This window comes from Misgurnus anguillicaudatus, unplaced genomic scaffold, assembly GCF_027580225.2.
Source record: "Misgurnus anguillicaudatus unplaced genomic scaffold, ASM2758022v2 HiC_scaffold_31, whole genome shotgun sequence".
In the NCBI taxonomy this organism is placed as follows: domain Eukaryota; kingdom Metazoa; phylum Chordata; class Actinopteri; order Cypriniformes; family Cobitidae; genus Misgurnus; species Misgurnus anguillicaudatus.
The window spans coordinates 314,522-333,781 of NW_027395281.1; the positions used below are offsets into that span (position 1 = coordinate 314,522).

The following is a 19,260-nucleotide window of genomic DNA, read 5'->3' on the forward strand; positions in this document are numbered from 1 at the left end:
TGTGATGGAAGCAGAATCTCACTGGAAACACCAAGAAATCGTGGGCGTGGTATGCCAGGGACGCCTGGGCCTTGGACACTACAGCGAGAAGAGGTGGAGCAGGGCTGATGCCAGAACCAGAAGAGGTTTAGTGGTACAAAGAGTCCGTGAGGCAGCAGAGGAGGAGCGGCAGGTGAAAGCAATCAGACTTGCCTCTCAGGGTCGCTGGACGCAGTGGGATCAGGCACAGGAGCGATCGTTGTCATGGAAAGAACTGTGGCAGATCGACCAAGGGAGGTTGAGCTTTCTCCTGCGCTCGGTGACTGATCTGTTGCCAACACCAAGAAACATAAAGATATGGGGCGGAGAGGAAGACCCATCGTGCATTCAATGTGGAGCAGTCTCCTGCACGCTAAACCATATCCTGACTGGCTGTCCATAGGCATTGGCAGAGGGGCGGTACAGATGGAGGCACGACAAGGTCCTCACAGAAATCGCCAAATGGGTGGAACAGCAACGAGTCAAAGCCAACAACAAGCAGGCCTACCCACCCAAAGCTTTAACTTTTGTGAGAGAGGGAGACAAGGTTCACAAGACCAGAACGGTGGCTCTTTATTGCAACAAGCCTCTGACTGGGAGTTAAGAGTGGACCTGAAAAGAAAGCTTGTCTTCCCACAGGACGTTGCAGTGACCTCCCTCCGACCAGATATGGTCCTGTTATCAAGGAGCACAAAAACAATCATAGTTGCGGAGCTCACGGTGCCCTGGGAAGAGAGGTTAGCCACATCCCACCAGCTAAAAAAATCTAAGTACCAGGATCTGGTCGACGAAGCCGCTGTAAAAGGGTGGCATGCAATCAACTACCCTATTGAAGTCGGCTGCCGCGAATTCCCAGCAAAATCGTTGCGCTGTTTCCTCCAAAGGGTGAGCTTGGAGGCTAAACAGCTGAAGAAAGCCACCAATGATATAGCCGCAGCAGCCGAGTGTAGTTCAAGATGGCTGTGGCTGAAGAGAGCCCATAGTTGGACCCCTTCTGCAGGTGAAGGCTAGTAAGTCTTTGCTGCCCCACTCAGGTGAGGTGTTCGGGTTAAGGGGCGAAACTCCCGGGACCCTGAGATCCCTGCTGACGATGCGGAAGGGTTCCAATCAATGTGGATGCTCCAAGGAATACCAGCTTGGAAGAAGATCTACATCACCAGAGTGTAGTTCCGGTAGTAGTAGCTTGTGACAAGCATCTCTGATGTTTATTTCACCCATTATAAAACAATTCTGCACCAAGGTTTGCTGTCATGCTTTTACACAGTGAACGAGAGTAACAGGTTATTATGTGACAGACAACTAGTCCATTTCTCTTCAGTAGGCTACACAACAGAGCTTCACCGAAAATGACAACAAGTGGCCACGATCAGACTGCTGCACCTGTGCTGTCCTCTCAATCAGTCAAAAAAGCCCCGCTGTGACATAAAGCGTGTTTACATAACAGACACTAAATATCTATGCAGACACTTAAATGAAGAATTGTAATACACTGATTATTTATTCAGGGGGTTTACCTTTATTTCTGAATATGGAAAAATTACAGAGTTCTGAATTTTCGTGACCTGTTGTTGCAGCCACAACACAGCCGAAGTGTAAGATGGTTACAAATTTATCATTGTGAAGCATCCTGCTCAATTTGTCCTTGGGAAGGAGTTTCTGTTATATTTGTTTCTTTCTGCAAACGTTCTAAATTTGATTCAGGCTCAAACTGCAAGGTAATACCGATGCAATAGCCTACTAGAGGCAGTTTACAGAGACGATTATCTGTACACGCATGAGAAGCCGAAACCCGATTATGGTAATGGTCATTGCGAACGCTACAAGGATTGACCAATCACAATCGTTTAGAATCCCTGACCAATCAGAGTATTCTTGGCGTTTGTGGGGGTGGGGCTTTGAAGAGACGCGCTGCAATCAAGTGTTTAAGAAAGAGATGTTGCAAATATCTATATTATGAGAAAAATAATGCGTTTTTTGTACTTTAATTCAAACAACAGTATTGTGGTAGACCACAACAATAAATATATAAACTTTTTGTGGTCATTTTAGTGGCTCTTTAATGATGCCATGCTTTATTTTTTGTGTTAAGGGGGTTGTACACCGGGCGAGAAGTGCTGTCTCGTGTACCACTCGCAGGTGTCTCACACCACACTGGACATTCGCATTAAATAGCACGAGCTTAAACAGACAGAGTCTACTTCCAGATGCAAAATATGCGTTAGATTAGCAGCCTATATCTTAATCGTTAACAATTTTGGGAGGAATATGTTATTTAATATTAAACGATGTGAGTGGCACAACAGGGATTTGAGCAGCGTCCAGTCACAGGGACACCCGTTTAAATAACATTATCTTTATTGTTGCAGGTACAAGCTGCTGCTGATCCAGCTGTCTGGGTTTAAGAGGTGATTCTGCATGCTGTGAATTTGAGAGACCTCTTAAAGTTTATTCAGCTGATTGTTTCTGTACAATGTACACTGTTTGTCATTCTCAATAAAATAATGTGTACACAAATTTGTTTTTTATCATTGATAATTGATGGTTTAGTATGAAATAAATAAATTACACTAAGTAAATACAATAGGGGTGTGACGAGACACTTAATCCACGAGACGAGACGAAACGCGAGATTGGGTTCACGAGAACGAGACGATATTTTTACACTTTTAAGAAACCCTCAATGATAAAATAAATGAATAAGAAACTGAAATCACATTATTTTTAAATGTTTTAACTAGTCAAGGACTGGCCCTAAAATTATTTTGCTAACTGATAATGAAGTAATTTGTAATTTTGGGGTAATAAAATAGACCCAAGTGAGCAGTAGCATTTAAAATTACATAATAACGAAGATGCAATAATATTTTGTTTAAATAAAGTGTTAAAACCAAGTTACATTAAACAACATTAACAAACACATTACATTTGTGTGGCCTATAAATAAAAAGCATTATGTATGTATTATAACAAATGCCTGCAGGGGGCGATAGAGGACTCGTCTCGCGGACGCTGTCTTCACTTTCACTTTAGACGGAGAGAAACACTTATTTTTAGTCAAACAATGTTTAAATCCATATTAATATTTTATATATGTCCATTTCTTTACACTACAAATGATACAGCCACTGTCATTTTTTGAGCAAGAACATGCAGACATTAAATCATGTAAACTCTGAGTGAGGGTTTAATCTGCTGAGACTTCACATCTGACACTGAGCAACAGACAAACACAACGCGTCTCAGACTTCACACGAGCTCCCAAACGAACATTAAAAGACAAATATAATGCATGCACTGTAAAAGGTTCAAACAGAAAGCTGCATCCTCTGGAGGTCGCATATGCAGGCTGCATACGTCATTAAGGTTTATTTCAGATCATTATCTGAGCATTACATTCGCAAGTCGTGAGTATATTACAACAATTTGCGATTATCTAAATAATTAGTAAACTTTGTAATTGTTAATAGTCTCTAATAAGACAGTGATGAAGTAAATGCAGTTTAAAAATGCGACCTCCGAAGGATGCAGTCTTTTATTTGAGAAACGGCCAGCACATCCACAAGAAATCTCGCGAGACACACTTAATCTCGCGAAACTCATTTAATCTCGCGAGATCTTGTCGCACGAGATCTCGTCACACCCCTAAAATACAACCAATTAATTTTAGTTTAACAATATTCACAAAATTTTCAGCTACATCAATTAAGATTTTTAATTATATTTACTCAATGTTTTTAGTAGACCTCACTTAGGATTTCTATTGCTTTGCTTTAAAATCCACTCAATTTAATTTGTGAAAGGAAATGAAATTATTGAAATCTACTAGATTTTACAGCTTTTAAAATTACTCTTTCAAAGTGTTACACGAAAAAAAATTTGGTACATCATGGTAAACGTTTTTACAGTGTACAGAGAGAGTTGACACGTGTTGTCTCAGTTAACCCTTTCAATATCATAAGTGTAAAAAGTTGGTTTATCTGCAGTAAAGATCAGGTTTAAACAGAAGATAAGTCAAAGTTAAACACAGTGTGAAAATCTCCACTGTAAGTTAATAGTCATAAATCACTCTTACATCTACAGTATACTGTCAACAGAGTACAGATGATCATAAAATCATTATTACACTGAAACATTTGAGGTACTCACATCCAAGACTAACAGTGAATCTCTTGTATGATGTTTTTCCATCTCTGGTGATCTTCAGTCTATAACCTCCTTTATGTTCCTCACTGATGTCTTTGATGTTGAGATCTCCAGTCTGATGATTCAGATTCAGTTTATCTTTGAATAGATCATCATCACCATCATATGTACTGGAGATTTTGTTTGCAGGATTGATTTCAGCTATGAGAGTTTCTTCAAATCTCCACTTTATCACATCATCTCTCTGTATGTCAGTAAGATCAGTCTTCAGATCAACAGAATATCCATTATCCACAAACACTGTATTCCCTGTAACAGCAGCAGACGGAAACAGAAATGAAATCAATTCAGGTGATTTTCATCTATTAAGTGTCTTATTTACTGATTATAAACATCAGCTCATATTCTCATAAATTAATTTCTGTTTATTAACTCAATCTTTCAGATTCTCTATCAGTATTTACAATAGGGCAGCATTTAGCCCCTATAAAACATTACATAACAAGGTTTTTTTAACTAAAACATTGCATTGGAATTCAATGGATACCGTCAACTAGGCCTGGGGCGGTAACCGGATTACCGCCATACTGCGGTCACGTGACCCATGCCGCGGGTCTAAGCTCCTCACCGTCATAACCGCAAAAAAAAAAAAACTTGAAACATTGGCCTGCACTTGTGTGTATATGTGGGGATGTTATACAGGCAGCTTGTTCACAACCGCAACTTGTTAACTGAATATTAAATGATATGATTTTAATATCAAATTGTCATTGAGTAGAAATACAGGTGACGTTGTCTGTCACTCGTTTAAAGTAATACAAAAATTGTATCTAATTTGAACGTGCAAACAGGTTTTATACATTATCAAATTTTCACGCAACATAAAGAGCATGCGATCAGTCCGAGGATTAATATCCAAAGAGGTTAGATTGTCTCTTTTTCTTCTAGCCTACAACAGTGGCCATTTCTAAAGCAGGACACATTTCAAAAAGTTTTGCTTTTGCGTCTTCTTTCTCTGTTTGTGTAAGACAGATGTTTATAAGGGTCGAGGAAAGAAGCGGTCTGTCCGAGCACACGAGACAGAGGCGGACTGCCCGGGTGCGCCGCGAGACAGAGGCGGACTGCCCGGGTGCGCCGCGAGACAGACGCGGACTGCCCGGGTGCGCCGCGAGACAGACGCGGACTGCCCGGGTGCGCGCGAGACAGACGCGGACTGCCCGGGTGCGCGCGAGACAGACGCGGACTGCCCGGGTGCGCGCGAGACAGACGCGGACTGCCCGGGTGCGCGCGAGACAGACGCGGACTGCCCGGGTGCGCGCGAGACAGACGCGGACTGCCCGGGTGCGCGCGAGACAGACGGACCGCGTCATCTTGCACACACACAGGCGTCTCCATGCAGCTTCCCAGCTATACTCAAGCACGGACACATATGCAGTACAAGTGATTTCTCATACAAATGGTTATTTTACCAGACCGTCAGGGCAGCAATAATTTGCGTCATTTTACAGGCTATTCACAAATTAAGGATAGAAAAGTGGCGAAATGTCTGTCGGCACGTGTGGACACGCACAATGCGTTAACATTTATTTAACTGATAATTGTTCAAGTTGTTGAATGTTGAAATTAAAGAAATGTGGAAGGAAATCATATTTACTTTACATGTTCCTTAAGTAATTTGCACGTGTTTTGTATTGAAGATAAATAAATCATGCATGTTATTTAACTCGTTGTCTTGCCAATAAACCGCAAAACCGCGGGAATTTGTTGATTACCGACCGCGGTAAAAAAAAAAAACCTACCGTCAACTGTGTTATCATCATTTCTCAAAATTTCTTCTTTTGTGTTCATCAGAAAACAGAAACTAATACAGGTTTACAACAACATGAGGATGAGAAAATGATGACAGAATTTTCATTTTTAGGTGAAATATCCCTTTAAATTACTCACATTTGACAGGCAAAAGGAATCTTTTGTAGTAGGTTTCTCCATCTCTGATGATATTCAGAGTATAATATCCACGGTGTTCCCATGTGATGTCATCGATGATGAGATCTCCAGTTTTTGGATCCAGGTGCAGTCTGTCTCTGAATTTACCATCATTACCATCATATGTACTCAAGATATTGTTGGCAGGATTGATTTCAGCTATGACACAGTCTTCAGATCGATATGTCCACTCTATCAGATCATCTCTCTGTATGGCAGTAAGTTTAGTCTCCAGACGGACAGATTCTCCCTCATACACCGTCAGTTTTGTTGTACCTGTAACAGCAGCAGACAGAAACAGAAAGACAGAAATGAAATTAGTTCAGGTAATTTTCATCTATTAAGTGTCTTCTTTACTGATTATAAATATCAGCTCATATTCTCATTAATGAATTTCTGTTTATTAACTCAATCTTTCAGATTCTCTATCAGTATATAAATATAAACACAATTATAACATCTAGATGATGAATTTTATGAATCTCCTAACAGTGAGAATTAAAATTAATAGAATGCTGCTACTGAAGGATCTGAGTTTCTGTTGTGTATCTGTTGTGTAAAGCTACCTGTTTGTGTATTTGAGAGATGAATCAACAGCAAAGACAAACATCTGTGTTGTATTTTAATTATTTTTTCTTTACTACTTTTTATAACATTCTGCTATAAATTCACTTTTATTTTCTATTCTTTAGTATTTAAGTATCATTTAGTAGTGATTTTAGTTATTCTTGTTTATTTTATTTTTGTTAATAAATTCTATTTTATTACCACTGTGTCTTTCTTGTGTTGATAATACAGTTAAAGGGTTCTACAAGCTGGCCAGAATCTAATAAAATCCTTCAGATAAATTAGATCAGGGGTCTTCCAACAGTTGCAAGTAAAAAAAACATGTGGACGATGAAAGGCTTCTAGGCTTATAGACTTTATTAGTACTCAAGGGTTGTACCCTTTCTGAAGTTACATCTTTAAAGGTAAAATATACAGCCGTAGAAAAAGACTCTTTTCAGAGTATCTAAATGTATCATTTATAGGTATGTGTTTAAGTAGAAATTATAATATTTTGTTTCATTCTATGAACTACCAAAAAACTTTTCTGCCAAATTCCTTACAAAATGTTTTATTTGCATTTATTTGCTAAAAATTTAAATGGGAAAAATAAAATTCAAAATACAAAAAAGATTCAGATTTTGAATAAACTTACTGTAAAAAAAATAAAACAAGTTCTAGTTCTTTTTTTTAACAACATATTGCTAATGTTTTGAAAGTAAATACATTGTAAAAAATTACAGTGTTATTGCAGCTGGGTTGCTGGTAACTTACCGTAGATGTAAATTTATGTTATTTACTGGCAACATTTTGTTCAAAGTTAAATGAACATAAAACATTTACAAGTCTTTGTCTTTACAGAGTAAAACTAAAAAAACAGCATCAAACAAAACATTCTGGGAAACAAAATCTGAAGCAAAAAAAAAAAAAACAGAAAAAGGTTGATGATGATTTCTGGTTCCCAGAATGCTTTGCATGAGGCTGTTATTGTATAGTTTTATTCTGTAAAGATGAGACTTGTTAATATAAAAAATGTATTTAACTTTGAACAAACTCTTGCCAGTAATTAACATAAATTTTAATCTACGGTAAATTACCGGCAACCCAGCTGCAATAACATTGTAATTTCTACGGATTGTTTTACAGTGTATTTGATGGAATAAGCCTGATTTTTAATCATATCTTTCACGTGTCCTTTTATGCTCTCAGCCTTGTACATTGCTGTTGTGTTGGGGTGACTTTCTGTCACTCCTGAGGTTCGCTGTCTTACTGACATAAAACAAGGTTCACGAGTTCACACTTACAAATAATTCAGAACAGAGTTATTAATATGCGTATTTGGCGTGCTGTCTGAGGAGAGGGCTCCGAGCTCGTTAATGGACTGAGCCCGGAGCGCTTCCTGGCGGGGAGAGGGTTCCGGGCTCAGCCTTAGGCCCGAACCCAGAACAATCCCCCCTGTTCTGGTTAGTAAGGTGGCTATGCAATCGTGCGGAGAAGGGGAGGTGGAGCGATGCTGAAACTATCGAGGAATGAGGGTGAGTTGGTTTCCAGTCTATATAGGTTTCTGTTGATGCCGATCAGGTGGATAGCTGATTGCTGATTGTCAACAGCTGGTCATAGTTGAGGTGATTAGGTTGATTATTTGAACATGTTCCTCCCGAACTTTGTTAATAAAACATCATTTAAACTTGAGGCTTTGACTTAGTTAAGGGTTTGTGCCATATCTGATGGTGAATATCTCTCACTTTAAGTTTTATAAATCGTTATTCAGAGCAAATTAATTTACTGAAAAGATACCAGCAAAACCAGGTAACACAGGGGTACGTACCAGTACGTAAACAGTGGTAGTAGCTTTAATAAGATTTCTAAAATTGTATTAAACAAATTTTGCCCTAAATGTCATTTCATTGTGATAACAGTTCTGGCACCTTTGTGAAATTTTCCATTCTGATTTTGTACAAACTAATCGATATGAAAAGCTCTGTGTCCTCTGATTGACCAACTAATCTGTACATTGGCCTTAATCCCTCTGAGGTCATCTGAAAATGGGATATTGGGATATGTACTAATTAAGACTTACTAAAGGAAATGTACAATCATGAATCTGATAATTGGTGCTCTTTAAACATTGTACTGTCAGCAGAGTAGAAAAAATGTCCCATAGAAAATAAATGAAATATGACCTCTGTCACTCAAATTATTTGAAAAAAATGAATGAAGAAAACCCATTGGCTTACGCGAAATGAAATCACCTTTTCACCAAACTTTTTAACCACCATCTTCTTAACAAAATAATATCCCATTGACAACCATCTTAGCATCTCGAAAAACCTTGACTGTCTGACAACGATTTCAGAAGCGAACAGCTCCTCAGATGTATCTGTACAGGTGATCAGTTATGAGTAAAAAGTGAATATGCTACTCTGGCTAACTGGATGTGGGGAGTGGGATTTTACAGAATTCCGAGCGCTACCATTTAATTCAGTTATTGTATTTTTGGGCGGGGAAGCAGGGGTGGACAATCGGAAACACCCACATTAGGGCTTTTCACACTGGAAATTGTTAACCGCAGGTTATACAATTATATATTAAACAGTTTAGTGCAGATGTAAGTAAGATTATTATTAGACTGAAAAGATAGAGTTACTCACCTGTGACAAACACTTTGAATCTCTTGTATGAGGTTTTTCTACCGCTGGTGAATTTTAGTTGATAAACTCCAAAGTGTTTATTACTGACATCATTGATGGCGAGATCTCCAGTCTCAGGATCCAGACTCAGTTTGTACTTGAATCTCTCATCAGGACCATTATAAGTGTTGCTGCCTTCTTTATCACGTTTAGCTATGAGAGTACCTGGAGATCTCCATGGCCACATTATCACAGGATATTTCATCTCTGTATCTTGTCCAAATCTCCATTCAATCTCATCACCTGCCTTTAGTTCTTTCAGACCAGCCTGTAAAACAGCACGATGACCCTTCTTCACAGTAATCTTTTCATCTGTCAAAGTGACACAGAAAGAAAAATATCAACTCACTCATAAAACACAGATTATAAATGATGATGATTAATTTGATTATTATTTACTCCACATCACACACCTGCTGTAAAACAAACTGTTTCAGCAATATTAAAATTAGTTCAAATATTTATGGTGTTATTCAAGTTTCAGAAGATGGCATGGAAAAATAAAATCATAGTAATTACACTTCTGAACATCCAGCACATACTGTATACTTGTTAGACAAATATATTTAATCATCACCTCATTACAGAAATATATTTAATGTGTTATTGCATCAGTATAATCTTATATAACACTGAACTATAGTCATGTGTTTAATTCAATCTGATCAGTTTTTAAGTGTTGGTCATGAAATCAATCTCTTCTTATAACACACAAAACACTTCTGACATTCAACACCAGGTCGCACACATGACATGTAAATGATATAATATTATGATTTATTATGATTATGATTTTAATAACGCTTATTTCTGCGATAACAACCAGCAGTCTCTACATTGTACCTTACATAACATACAAATAATAAAAATAGGTTTAGTTACATTTCATTTTTTCATTTCCCCCTACATCAGTCTAAAATTACGTAACCCTGTATATAAAATTTGTTTTATTGATGTGTCTGTATAATAACGCTGTTTAATATCTGAATGAAAACAAAATCACAAAATCATCACAATCAATACAAACTGCATCCAAGTCTAAAACCTTAACCCTAACAAATGCTTTTACCCCTTTATATTCAGTCTCTATTATAGGAAAATAATTCTTACCCAATAGTTTTGTTTGACTGATCTTAAGGTAACAGTAAAACACAACAGCAGCAGCAGCAAGCAGGATGATGGAAACTCCTGCTATAGCACCTGGAGACAAACCTGGCTCTGTAATGATAAAAACACAATCATTACTGTAACTCAATCTGTTCATCTGATCATAAACAAACGTTGGTAAACATCAGCAGATCTGAATAAAACAGAATGCATGTTAAACTCATTCTATTTAAAGTCAATTATTAAAAACCCTCTACCATCAGGTGTAATGAATGAATAATTGTAAAGTTCACTGGATGTGTTCATGTCTGTAAGGACTGGAAAAAGCTTTAGTGTAAGAAGTTAATGCAAAAAGTTTATATATGTGTGTCTAACATCACTGAGATGAAGATCAGACAGTAAAACATAAACAAATATTGATTGACTGCACTTTTATTATCAGATTTACTTGACACATTATTTCTTGCACTTAAAACTTGTATTCATGCAATGTTTCATCTAAACTGAGATAAAACTTAGATAAAATAATCGTTATTATATTGAAGTGATCTACTCACCTTTGACATTGACACTGAATGATCTGTGTATAGTATATGAGTTTTTGCCGACAGTGATATCTACTTCGTAAGATCCAAAGTCTTCAGATTTGATGTCTGTGATGATGAGAGATCCAGTCTGATAATACACCTGAAGTCTGTCTCTGAATCTCTCATTATTAACATTATAAGTTAAGACTGTATCATTCATTTCAGCTACAGGAGAGTTATTGTGTTGAATCCTCCACATCATCTTCTCATCTCCTGGTTTCTTGATAACATTATTGACTAGAATGACAGAATCTCCCATCATCTCTGTCTTCACTTTATCACCAGACACACCTGAAAAACAAACAGAAAGAGTCAAACTAATAATAAACAGATGAACAGAGACATCACATTTGATATTAAATTAAACAGACAGCACTGAACTCAGGTGTAAACACTCAAATCAGATTCAAAAATACTCAAAGTACATAACATTTGTACTCTAAACACTAATATCAACTAGTGATGCACCGATATTTATCGGCCGATTTTTTATTAATTTGAAACCATCGGCATATCGGCAATAGCACGAGAAAGGCCGATACCGATCGTTTATTAATTAACTGCATAAAGAAATCCATTATATGTAAAAAAAAATTTTTTTAATGTTGTTAATAAAATAAATGCTGAATAGCAAAAACCACCTTTGAAGGTTGTCATGCTGTCTTATTATATTTGTTTTAGCTTAATTTGTGCCTCTCTTATTATGTTGGTCAGTTGAATGTTAATTAGATCCAATCCATGTTTAGTAAAAATAATTTGATGCAGAAATAAATTAGCTAACAGACCAACTGTATAGTTTTGTATACAAGTGTTTAATATCGGTATCGGCCAGAAGTTGTCTGTTTAAATCGGTATCGGCCCAAAAAAAATCCTATCGGTGCATCCCTAATATCAACAGTGAATGACCGCCTATTCAACTGTTTAAATTGTTGCTGTTACATACATTGCTCTACAGCCAAACAACTTTCTGAATGAAAAAAGAAAACGTTCATATTTTCAGAGGGAACATCTCCAGTTTGTCTGATATTAACATGTAGTGACACACAGATCATGACTGTGTCCGAAATCTCTAAATGATTGCCTTCGGATGTAGCATTCCAAGGCATGAAGGCCACAAGGCACGTCTGAATCCATTGTTTGGTTTACTTTCTGTCTCCAGCAGAAATTCATTTATTGTCCTGACTGACAATTAGATTTCTAGTGAGAAATTAAAATAGCAGTTTTCAAATATGGGATTAGTTATCACAAAGACACTTGCCGCTCTTTGTTTATATTTCAAACAGAATTCCATTAAATCTGTCTGAATGCATTCCTGGAGCTGCCTTCCTGCCTCCAAAGTCATTGCCTCATAAGGCAGCAAAGCAACAAATGCAAGTCAGCTGCCTAAGTTTTTGGACACAGCCCATGTGAAGGGCAGTAATGTTAGATGTCCTACAACAAAAGTATATTAGAAAGAAACAGCAGCATTTTGCTTATTTCATTATTATTGTTGTATTAATCTGCTGAGTGTTAATAACAGGTGTAAAAATGATCCCTCCTGTGATCAGATAAACTGAAGATGTACAAATACAGATACATTACTGTACTGTTATGTATGGATAAGTATACATATGTGTATGTTGTGTAGTATGTATTTTAAAGTTTACTTAATGTATAATTTCTGTCCTCCCTCCCTATTAATACTGCTTTTATATTAATTGTTAATTTTGTAAACAAAATAATTAAAACAAAAATAAAAGTAAAAAATACAGATACATTCACACTTCCTTATAACATACTAGTATGTAAAATATGTTTATAACTATTAGTACTTTATAATATTCAGAATGAGATTTGGTATGTAACCCCCTAACTCTTTCAGTGCACACTATACTTCCCCATAATATCAAAATCAGTCTATACTTTTAGGGCTAGTACAAGTCAGTGAATTGGGATGCAGGTCTATGACCCACAGTAACATATCTGATATGAGAGATTAATGAAGTCTTGTTTAAAATATAATGAATACTGGAGAAATGTGAGGGTTTTGATCTTTTTAGTTTTTAGTTTTGTAAAATGTCTTTTCTAAAGAAAGATAAACACAAACTAAAATAATATTATGTGGTTATTTTTAGTTTGTCATAAAGAATATGCGAGTAACAGGACAGTTTTTATTTATAGTGCTGAATAATGATATGGATAATTATTAAATTAAAGCTTGAGATACTCACTAATAATGAAAGTCATTTCTGTGATCTTCCCTCTGATGATTTCTAGATGATAAAGTCCAGTGTGTTGAGTTATGATGTTTGTCATGGTGAGATCTCCAGTCTGATCATTCACCTGCAGTCTGTCTTTGAATCTCCCGTCAAGAACATCATCATATATTCTGAGTGAATTGGCCTTCCTGTAGATTCTAGCTATGAGATGATGATGATCTCCAAACCTCCAGTCCATCACATGATCTTTCTGTATTACAGTATTAGTGTGTAGAGTAACAGAATCTCCCTCCATCACTGACACTGACTCATCTGTAACAACACCTGCAAATACAAAGAGAAATGGTCAGAGATTAAACTCACATATATAACACTGGCAGCATAAAGATTAAATTAAGATCACTGATATTTTGCTGTAGTCTACACTAAATATGAAGTCAAGTTATATTAATCTGCTATGAGATGACAGAAAAATGTGGAAAAGTATTTTAATAAATATCTGAATCTGTATCATGATGTTCACGAATCCAAAACCATTCATATAAAAAAGCTAATATAAACATCTCGCGCACTGTTACTGACATAATGGTAATAATAATAAAAAAAAAACATCTCGCGCACTTCCGGTTTGTAGAAAACGAAAACTTTGCAGAAATGTTGATAAATTAACTTACCGTTGATGAATAAAGAGATTATGAAAAGTAAAGATGTCGTCTTCATGTTGCTGTAGGTGTTTGAAGTCAAAACGATAAAGTTATTAAAGAATTGTAGTGTTTGATTTCTGTGTCATGATTAGGTTTCCATTTCATTCACAAATTTGCGCAAAATGTTATACTGTTCAAAATGTAGATTTAAAACTATTGCGAGATGGCGGTGTTTCCATTAACCGATGTTATGTAATGAAAACATATTTATCCTCTTGAGATAAAACGCTCTAAAAAAAAGTGTATGGCTGTTTCTCAACATGCGTTCTTCAGCGATCTTGCGTCCTTGTGTCCTCGCTCTACGTCATCATTAACAGTCGAAGTTTAATTCCAATTCTCAAGAACACAAAGGCTGAATCCGAAATCGCATACTTACTGTGTAGGGACTGAATTTCACTGGGTACCTACTACTAGACAGTACCTACGTTCGCGTTAAGTATGGACAGCATCCGCCATGTTGACGTTATCATGTGACTTATGACGTAGTAGACTTGTTCGATTTCATGCGGAACCACAAGAATCGACAGGAGATTGACATCACAATACCGCGAGAGCAACACGAAATCAGAGTTCTCCGTGTGATTTCTGGAATACGCTAGGGATGGCTCCCGCGAAACTGACGTTTCGACACTGTGTCGAGATCCCGAAGCGTAAATGTTTCGAAACACTGCTCCGAAATGTGATTCGAAACACCCATGTCACGTGATGAAGTGATTCGAAACACCAAGCGGTGCATTTCACAAGTATTTCGAAAGGTGGCGTACCTGTCGAATCTGCGTCGAATCTTAAACTGACAGGGTAGGAAACAAATCTGACAATACATCATAGATGCGTTTTTGGCAAGATCAAATACTATAATTTACTGAAAAGAAGTAATTTTTCATCATATGTATGTAACACTTACAAAAAAATGCATGCCAGCAAAAGTGTCCCTTGTGTGAGAATGTTTTCAAAGGCTGGAGAAATTATATGTAAAAAAGAATCTGGTTGAGTTTATCAACACAGAACAATTTATATATTTGAATAAAGATCTTTATATGTAAACAATGTGGCATATTATGGCTTGATATATTTTATGAATCTCTTATTATTTATTTGGTATATCTCTATTCCATTTTTTTTTTATTAAATAGACCCGAATAGCCTATAGTTATCGACAATTGTGAACCTAAAAGCTCATGTAGTTGTCAAACAGATGTTAAAACAACAAAAAGCATTTTATTATGATGTAGCGCATGCATTTCCCGGGTTTGATCCTAAGATCTACTCATGAAAGTCGAGAGCACTATCCACTCTCCCATCCTATGAGACACCCCTCGCTGCAGCCTGCAGCGTGATGACGTAGTGGATTAATCCAATACGTAATGGATGTTCAAACACGCATGCGCAGTGAATATAATGTTACGCGCATGCGCGCATTGCGCAGTGGTGTGTTGTTGTTGATGAACAATCGCACGTGCTTTGGTATTTCAAGAAGAATCTGCCGAAAAACGATGGATTATTTAACAACAGTGATTGTATAAAGGTAGGTAATTAATCTTTATTTACTGATTTGTTGTTTCAACATGTATAGTCTTGTGTAACGTTAGTGTTATGTGTCCGAAGCGGTATAAAGGTGACTTAATATGCTAACAGCGATTCTCATTTTAATCATAACGTTAATACGTTAATCATACGTTAATCATAACGTTACTTCAGAACATAATGCCACGCGTGGACAGACTGCAGGTCTAATGTAAAACTAACCTGATTTTGCTAGGCTAACTAATGCTTTTTTGCTATTGCATTGTTCTAGAATAGATTAATGTTTTTAAAAGGACAGTTGCCCAGTAATTTCAAGGTGCACATACTGTAACCAGTATCACTTAATCTTAAATTAATACATCTGAATTAGATTTTTTTATAAAAGAGACTTAGTACTTGTATGTTAACAATCCTTTGCATTTTTATTTGAAAAGGTCAACTTAATGAGATTTGACTGTTTTTTTTTTTGTAGATTTGACTGGATTTGGCAAGATGCCCTTGCTCATTAAAAGAAGATGGAGAAGTGGCTTTCCTCAGACTGTTGACATTCCAGCTTTTTCACTATGTTGTTAGTAAAGCATCTTTCAGAGAAAAGGCTCCTGTTGTCTGGCTTGACAGTAAGTTATTTAATTTAAACATTTTCCCATAGCTCAATTGGTAGAGCATTACATTACTAGCAAATATCATCAGGTAACACACATACTAAATAAAGCATGTCACTGTAAGTCACTTTGGATAAAAGCATCTGCCAATCGTGTAAATGTAAATGGATGTGTGTGTGTGTGTGTGTGTGTGTGTGTGCTTATAGTAACAGTTTTTATTCTAAATTCATATAAAGTATCCCTAGATTTAGACTATTTATTTAAGTTAATTTTTAATATTTACTTCTCTTTCTTAAAATAGGTGTTGTCAATTGGAACACATTCTCCGGGGTGTAGAGATTTATTTACAGACTGTCCACCAGGTCGAGTTGGAGGAAGGGTGTCCCATGGACGAATTGTTCATCTATTCTGCATCAGTAAAGCAGTGGTGGCATGGCACTGACCCTAAACTATTTAAGATCAAACTGTGACAAAAGCTTTACCTGACCTGACTGCAGTCAGTTATATGTGACCCTGCCTGTGAAAAAACAGGATAAGTCTTGAAACGTAATTATGATATAATGAGCATCAAAGTGTTATTTTCATTAATTTCACATTGATTTTGACATGATTTTACTCCGTCAACCCCACACACCCAGCCAACTTTTTCTTTGAACTTTTGCCCTTTGGCCGGCGCTACAGAGCACTGAACACTAGACACAACAACAGTTTGTTCCTCAGGTTATATTAAACCTAAACAATGAAAGAACCCATAACTTCCACACCTGTCATAACTGTATATTGTTTATAATCACCACATAGTGTACATCTGTAACTACCATTCTAAACTATGCTACTGTAAATATCACCTATTATCTATTTGTACAACAACAGCATCTGAACATCCATACAGGCATCACTACACACAATTGTAAAAAAGGAGAAAATATATATACATATACTTACTGTACCATGCTGCTTATTTAAATTATTTTTGTTTATATATTACTAGTGTCTTATTGTCTTTAATTTAACTTAGTTATTCTATTTATGTCCGTAACATGTCACCAAGACAAATTCCTTGTATGTGACAAAAACATACTTGGCAATAAAGCTGATTCTGATTCAATATTAAAGATATCAATGTTTTTTTACAGAATGTTGGTTACATTATGTAGGACGAGTTAATGTAGAAAACAGTAAATTACAGAAAGATGACTATAGCTGGGTTTTCACTAAGTTCATGTTTAGGCCTAATGTTTATTGTTAAAATGTTTTAATATTTGCAGTCACCGATCATCAGTGAATTGAATAAGTTGTGGGGTAAAAGTTAAATAAATAAACAACTTAAATAAATGACAAGTTATTTTTGTTTCCATTTAACAGTAACTTGAATATATATATATATATATAATAGATTTTTTTAAATAACCCCAATACAACACTCAAATAAATGATTGATTAAAACGTTGCATGTTTCATTGCTAATATGCCTTATGCTGTTGTTTAAAGATGATTGTTTGATACTGGCTGTGTATGCCACATGTTAAGATAATACATTACACTATGCTAAAAATGTAAAATGAGTTTACAGTCCCTTACGAAAATTAACCATGGTTTTATTGTGGTAAAAGTGTAATAACCATAGTTTTTGGTGTATTGACTAACCATGGTATAACTATGGTTTTTGAAAACCATGGTAATCAAAACTATTGTTATTTTGTGGTTACCATGGTTTTACTACAGTAACCATGGTTTTTTTGTTTTTAACTGTAGTAAAACCATGGTTAATTTTCGTAAGGGGTAACGTTAGCCTACTCATCCAATACGATCAGCTTTTATGGATAAATTATGTGAAAATAACTGCACTGAACACGCGAAAACATGGTATTATTTTGCACGTGGGTATCCACGTAAACTTATGACTTATTAACTAAGCTAGGACAACAGCAAATACGTTTATCGGCATTTGACGGCAAATGTGTTAATGTTTGTGTTCAAATACACAACCGAGCACTGGATTAGTGGATTTGGATTTATATTCACTGCGCATGCGTGTTTGAACATCCACAACGTACTGGATTAATCCACCACGTCATCGCGCTGCAAGCTGCAGCGAGGACTTCTTGCATCCTATCACTTCTGTGTCAATCAAACAACATGTGGGATACAATTTGTCAAGGCTGCTTCATGTAAAGACATGCAAACGACCGCTAGGTGTCACTGTGGAGGCGGTTTCGGATTGATGTTTCGAAGCCTCGAAACATACGGCACAATTGATTCAACTGTTTCAGTGTTTCACGAAGCCTCGCTCTGCCCACCACTACCGCTTGGTGTTTCGAATCACTTCATCACGTGACATGGGTGTTTCGAATCACATTTCGGAGCAGTGTTTCGAAACATTTACGCTTCGGGATCTCGACACAGTGTCGAAACGTCAGTTTCGCGGGAGCCATCCCTACATAATAGTAAATCCCATCAAATTGACTAAAGCATTAAAAAAAGCGGTAGGAGACATAAATAGTGCAAAGACCCTTAGAGATGGAAGTTTGGTGATCATGTGCAAAGATGAGAAACAAATGAAGAGGGCTCTCAGTATAAAATCGATGCTTGGGTATCAGGTATCGTGCACAGAGTACAATAGGAAACCTTGTAAAACGTGTGATAACTGGAAACCCAACTGATGTTTCTACTGATGCAATTAAAAGCTGCATTGAAGGAGGAAAAGTTATTGGAGTGAAGAGGCTTCAGTATGGTAAAAATAAAGAAAGAAATGATAGTATGTCGGTCATGCTACAGTTTGATCAGGAAAGAATGCCAGATAGGGTTAAATTAGGCTACATAAGTTACCCGGTAAGACCGTATGTTCCACCTCCGCTAAGATGTTTCAAGTGTCAAAAGTATGGGCACGTTAGTGCGGTTTGCAGAGGCAAACTACGATGTGCGAGATGTGGGGGAAACCATGAATATGGTAAATGTGATGAAGGAGCAAAGGCTAAAGTGTTGTAATTGTGGTGGTGAGCATACGGACTACCGGCACATCCGGGAACTTGACTGTAAATTTCGTCACCGCCCCTTTTCGGGGGTTAAAAAAGCAGCGCCTCCATTGGCTTCCATTCAAAATAGCGGAACAAAGCAACGGTTTAACACAGCCGGCAGGCGTAAATAACTTATGA

General features: G+C 36.8%; 1 protein-coding gene and 1 long non-coding RNA gene across 3 annotated transcripts in view; one reads left to right on the plus strand and one right to left on the minus strand.

Annotated features, from left to right (window-relative positions):
- Positions 1-14,445, minus strand: part of LOC141363029 (uncharacterized) — a 76,546-nt gene extending 62,101 nt beyond the window's left edge. The window contains exons 1-4 of one of the 2 annotated variants that reach the window (XM_073865474.1): positions 14,356-14,445; positions 13,950-13,999; positions 13,288-13,599; positions 11,048-11,368 (exon numbers count right to left, since the gene is read on the minus strand). In XM_073865474.1, the coding sequence (XP_073721575.1) occupies positions 11,048-11,368; positions 13,288-13,599; positions 13,950-13,995 (679 nt within the window). In that variant the 5' untranslated portion in view covers positions 13,996-13,999; positions 14,356-14,445. Of the gene's footprint in view, positions 1-11,047; positions 11,369-13,287; positions 13,600-13,949; positions 14,314-14,355 lie in introns of those variants that run through there. The other variant, XM_073865475.1, reaches the window with a different exon arrangement.
- A 919-nt stretch (positions 14,446-15,364) lies between these two features.
- Positions 15,365-18,210, plus strand: LOC129441982 (uncharacterized). The gene is made up of 3 exons (XR_012368558.1): positions 15,365-15,504; positions 15,976-16,120; positions 16,407-18,210. It is a non-coding gene; the product is annotated as an uncharacterized lncRNA (long non-coding RNA).
- Positions 18,211-19,260: the final 1,050 nt, after the last annotated feature.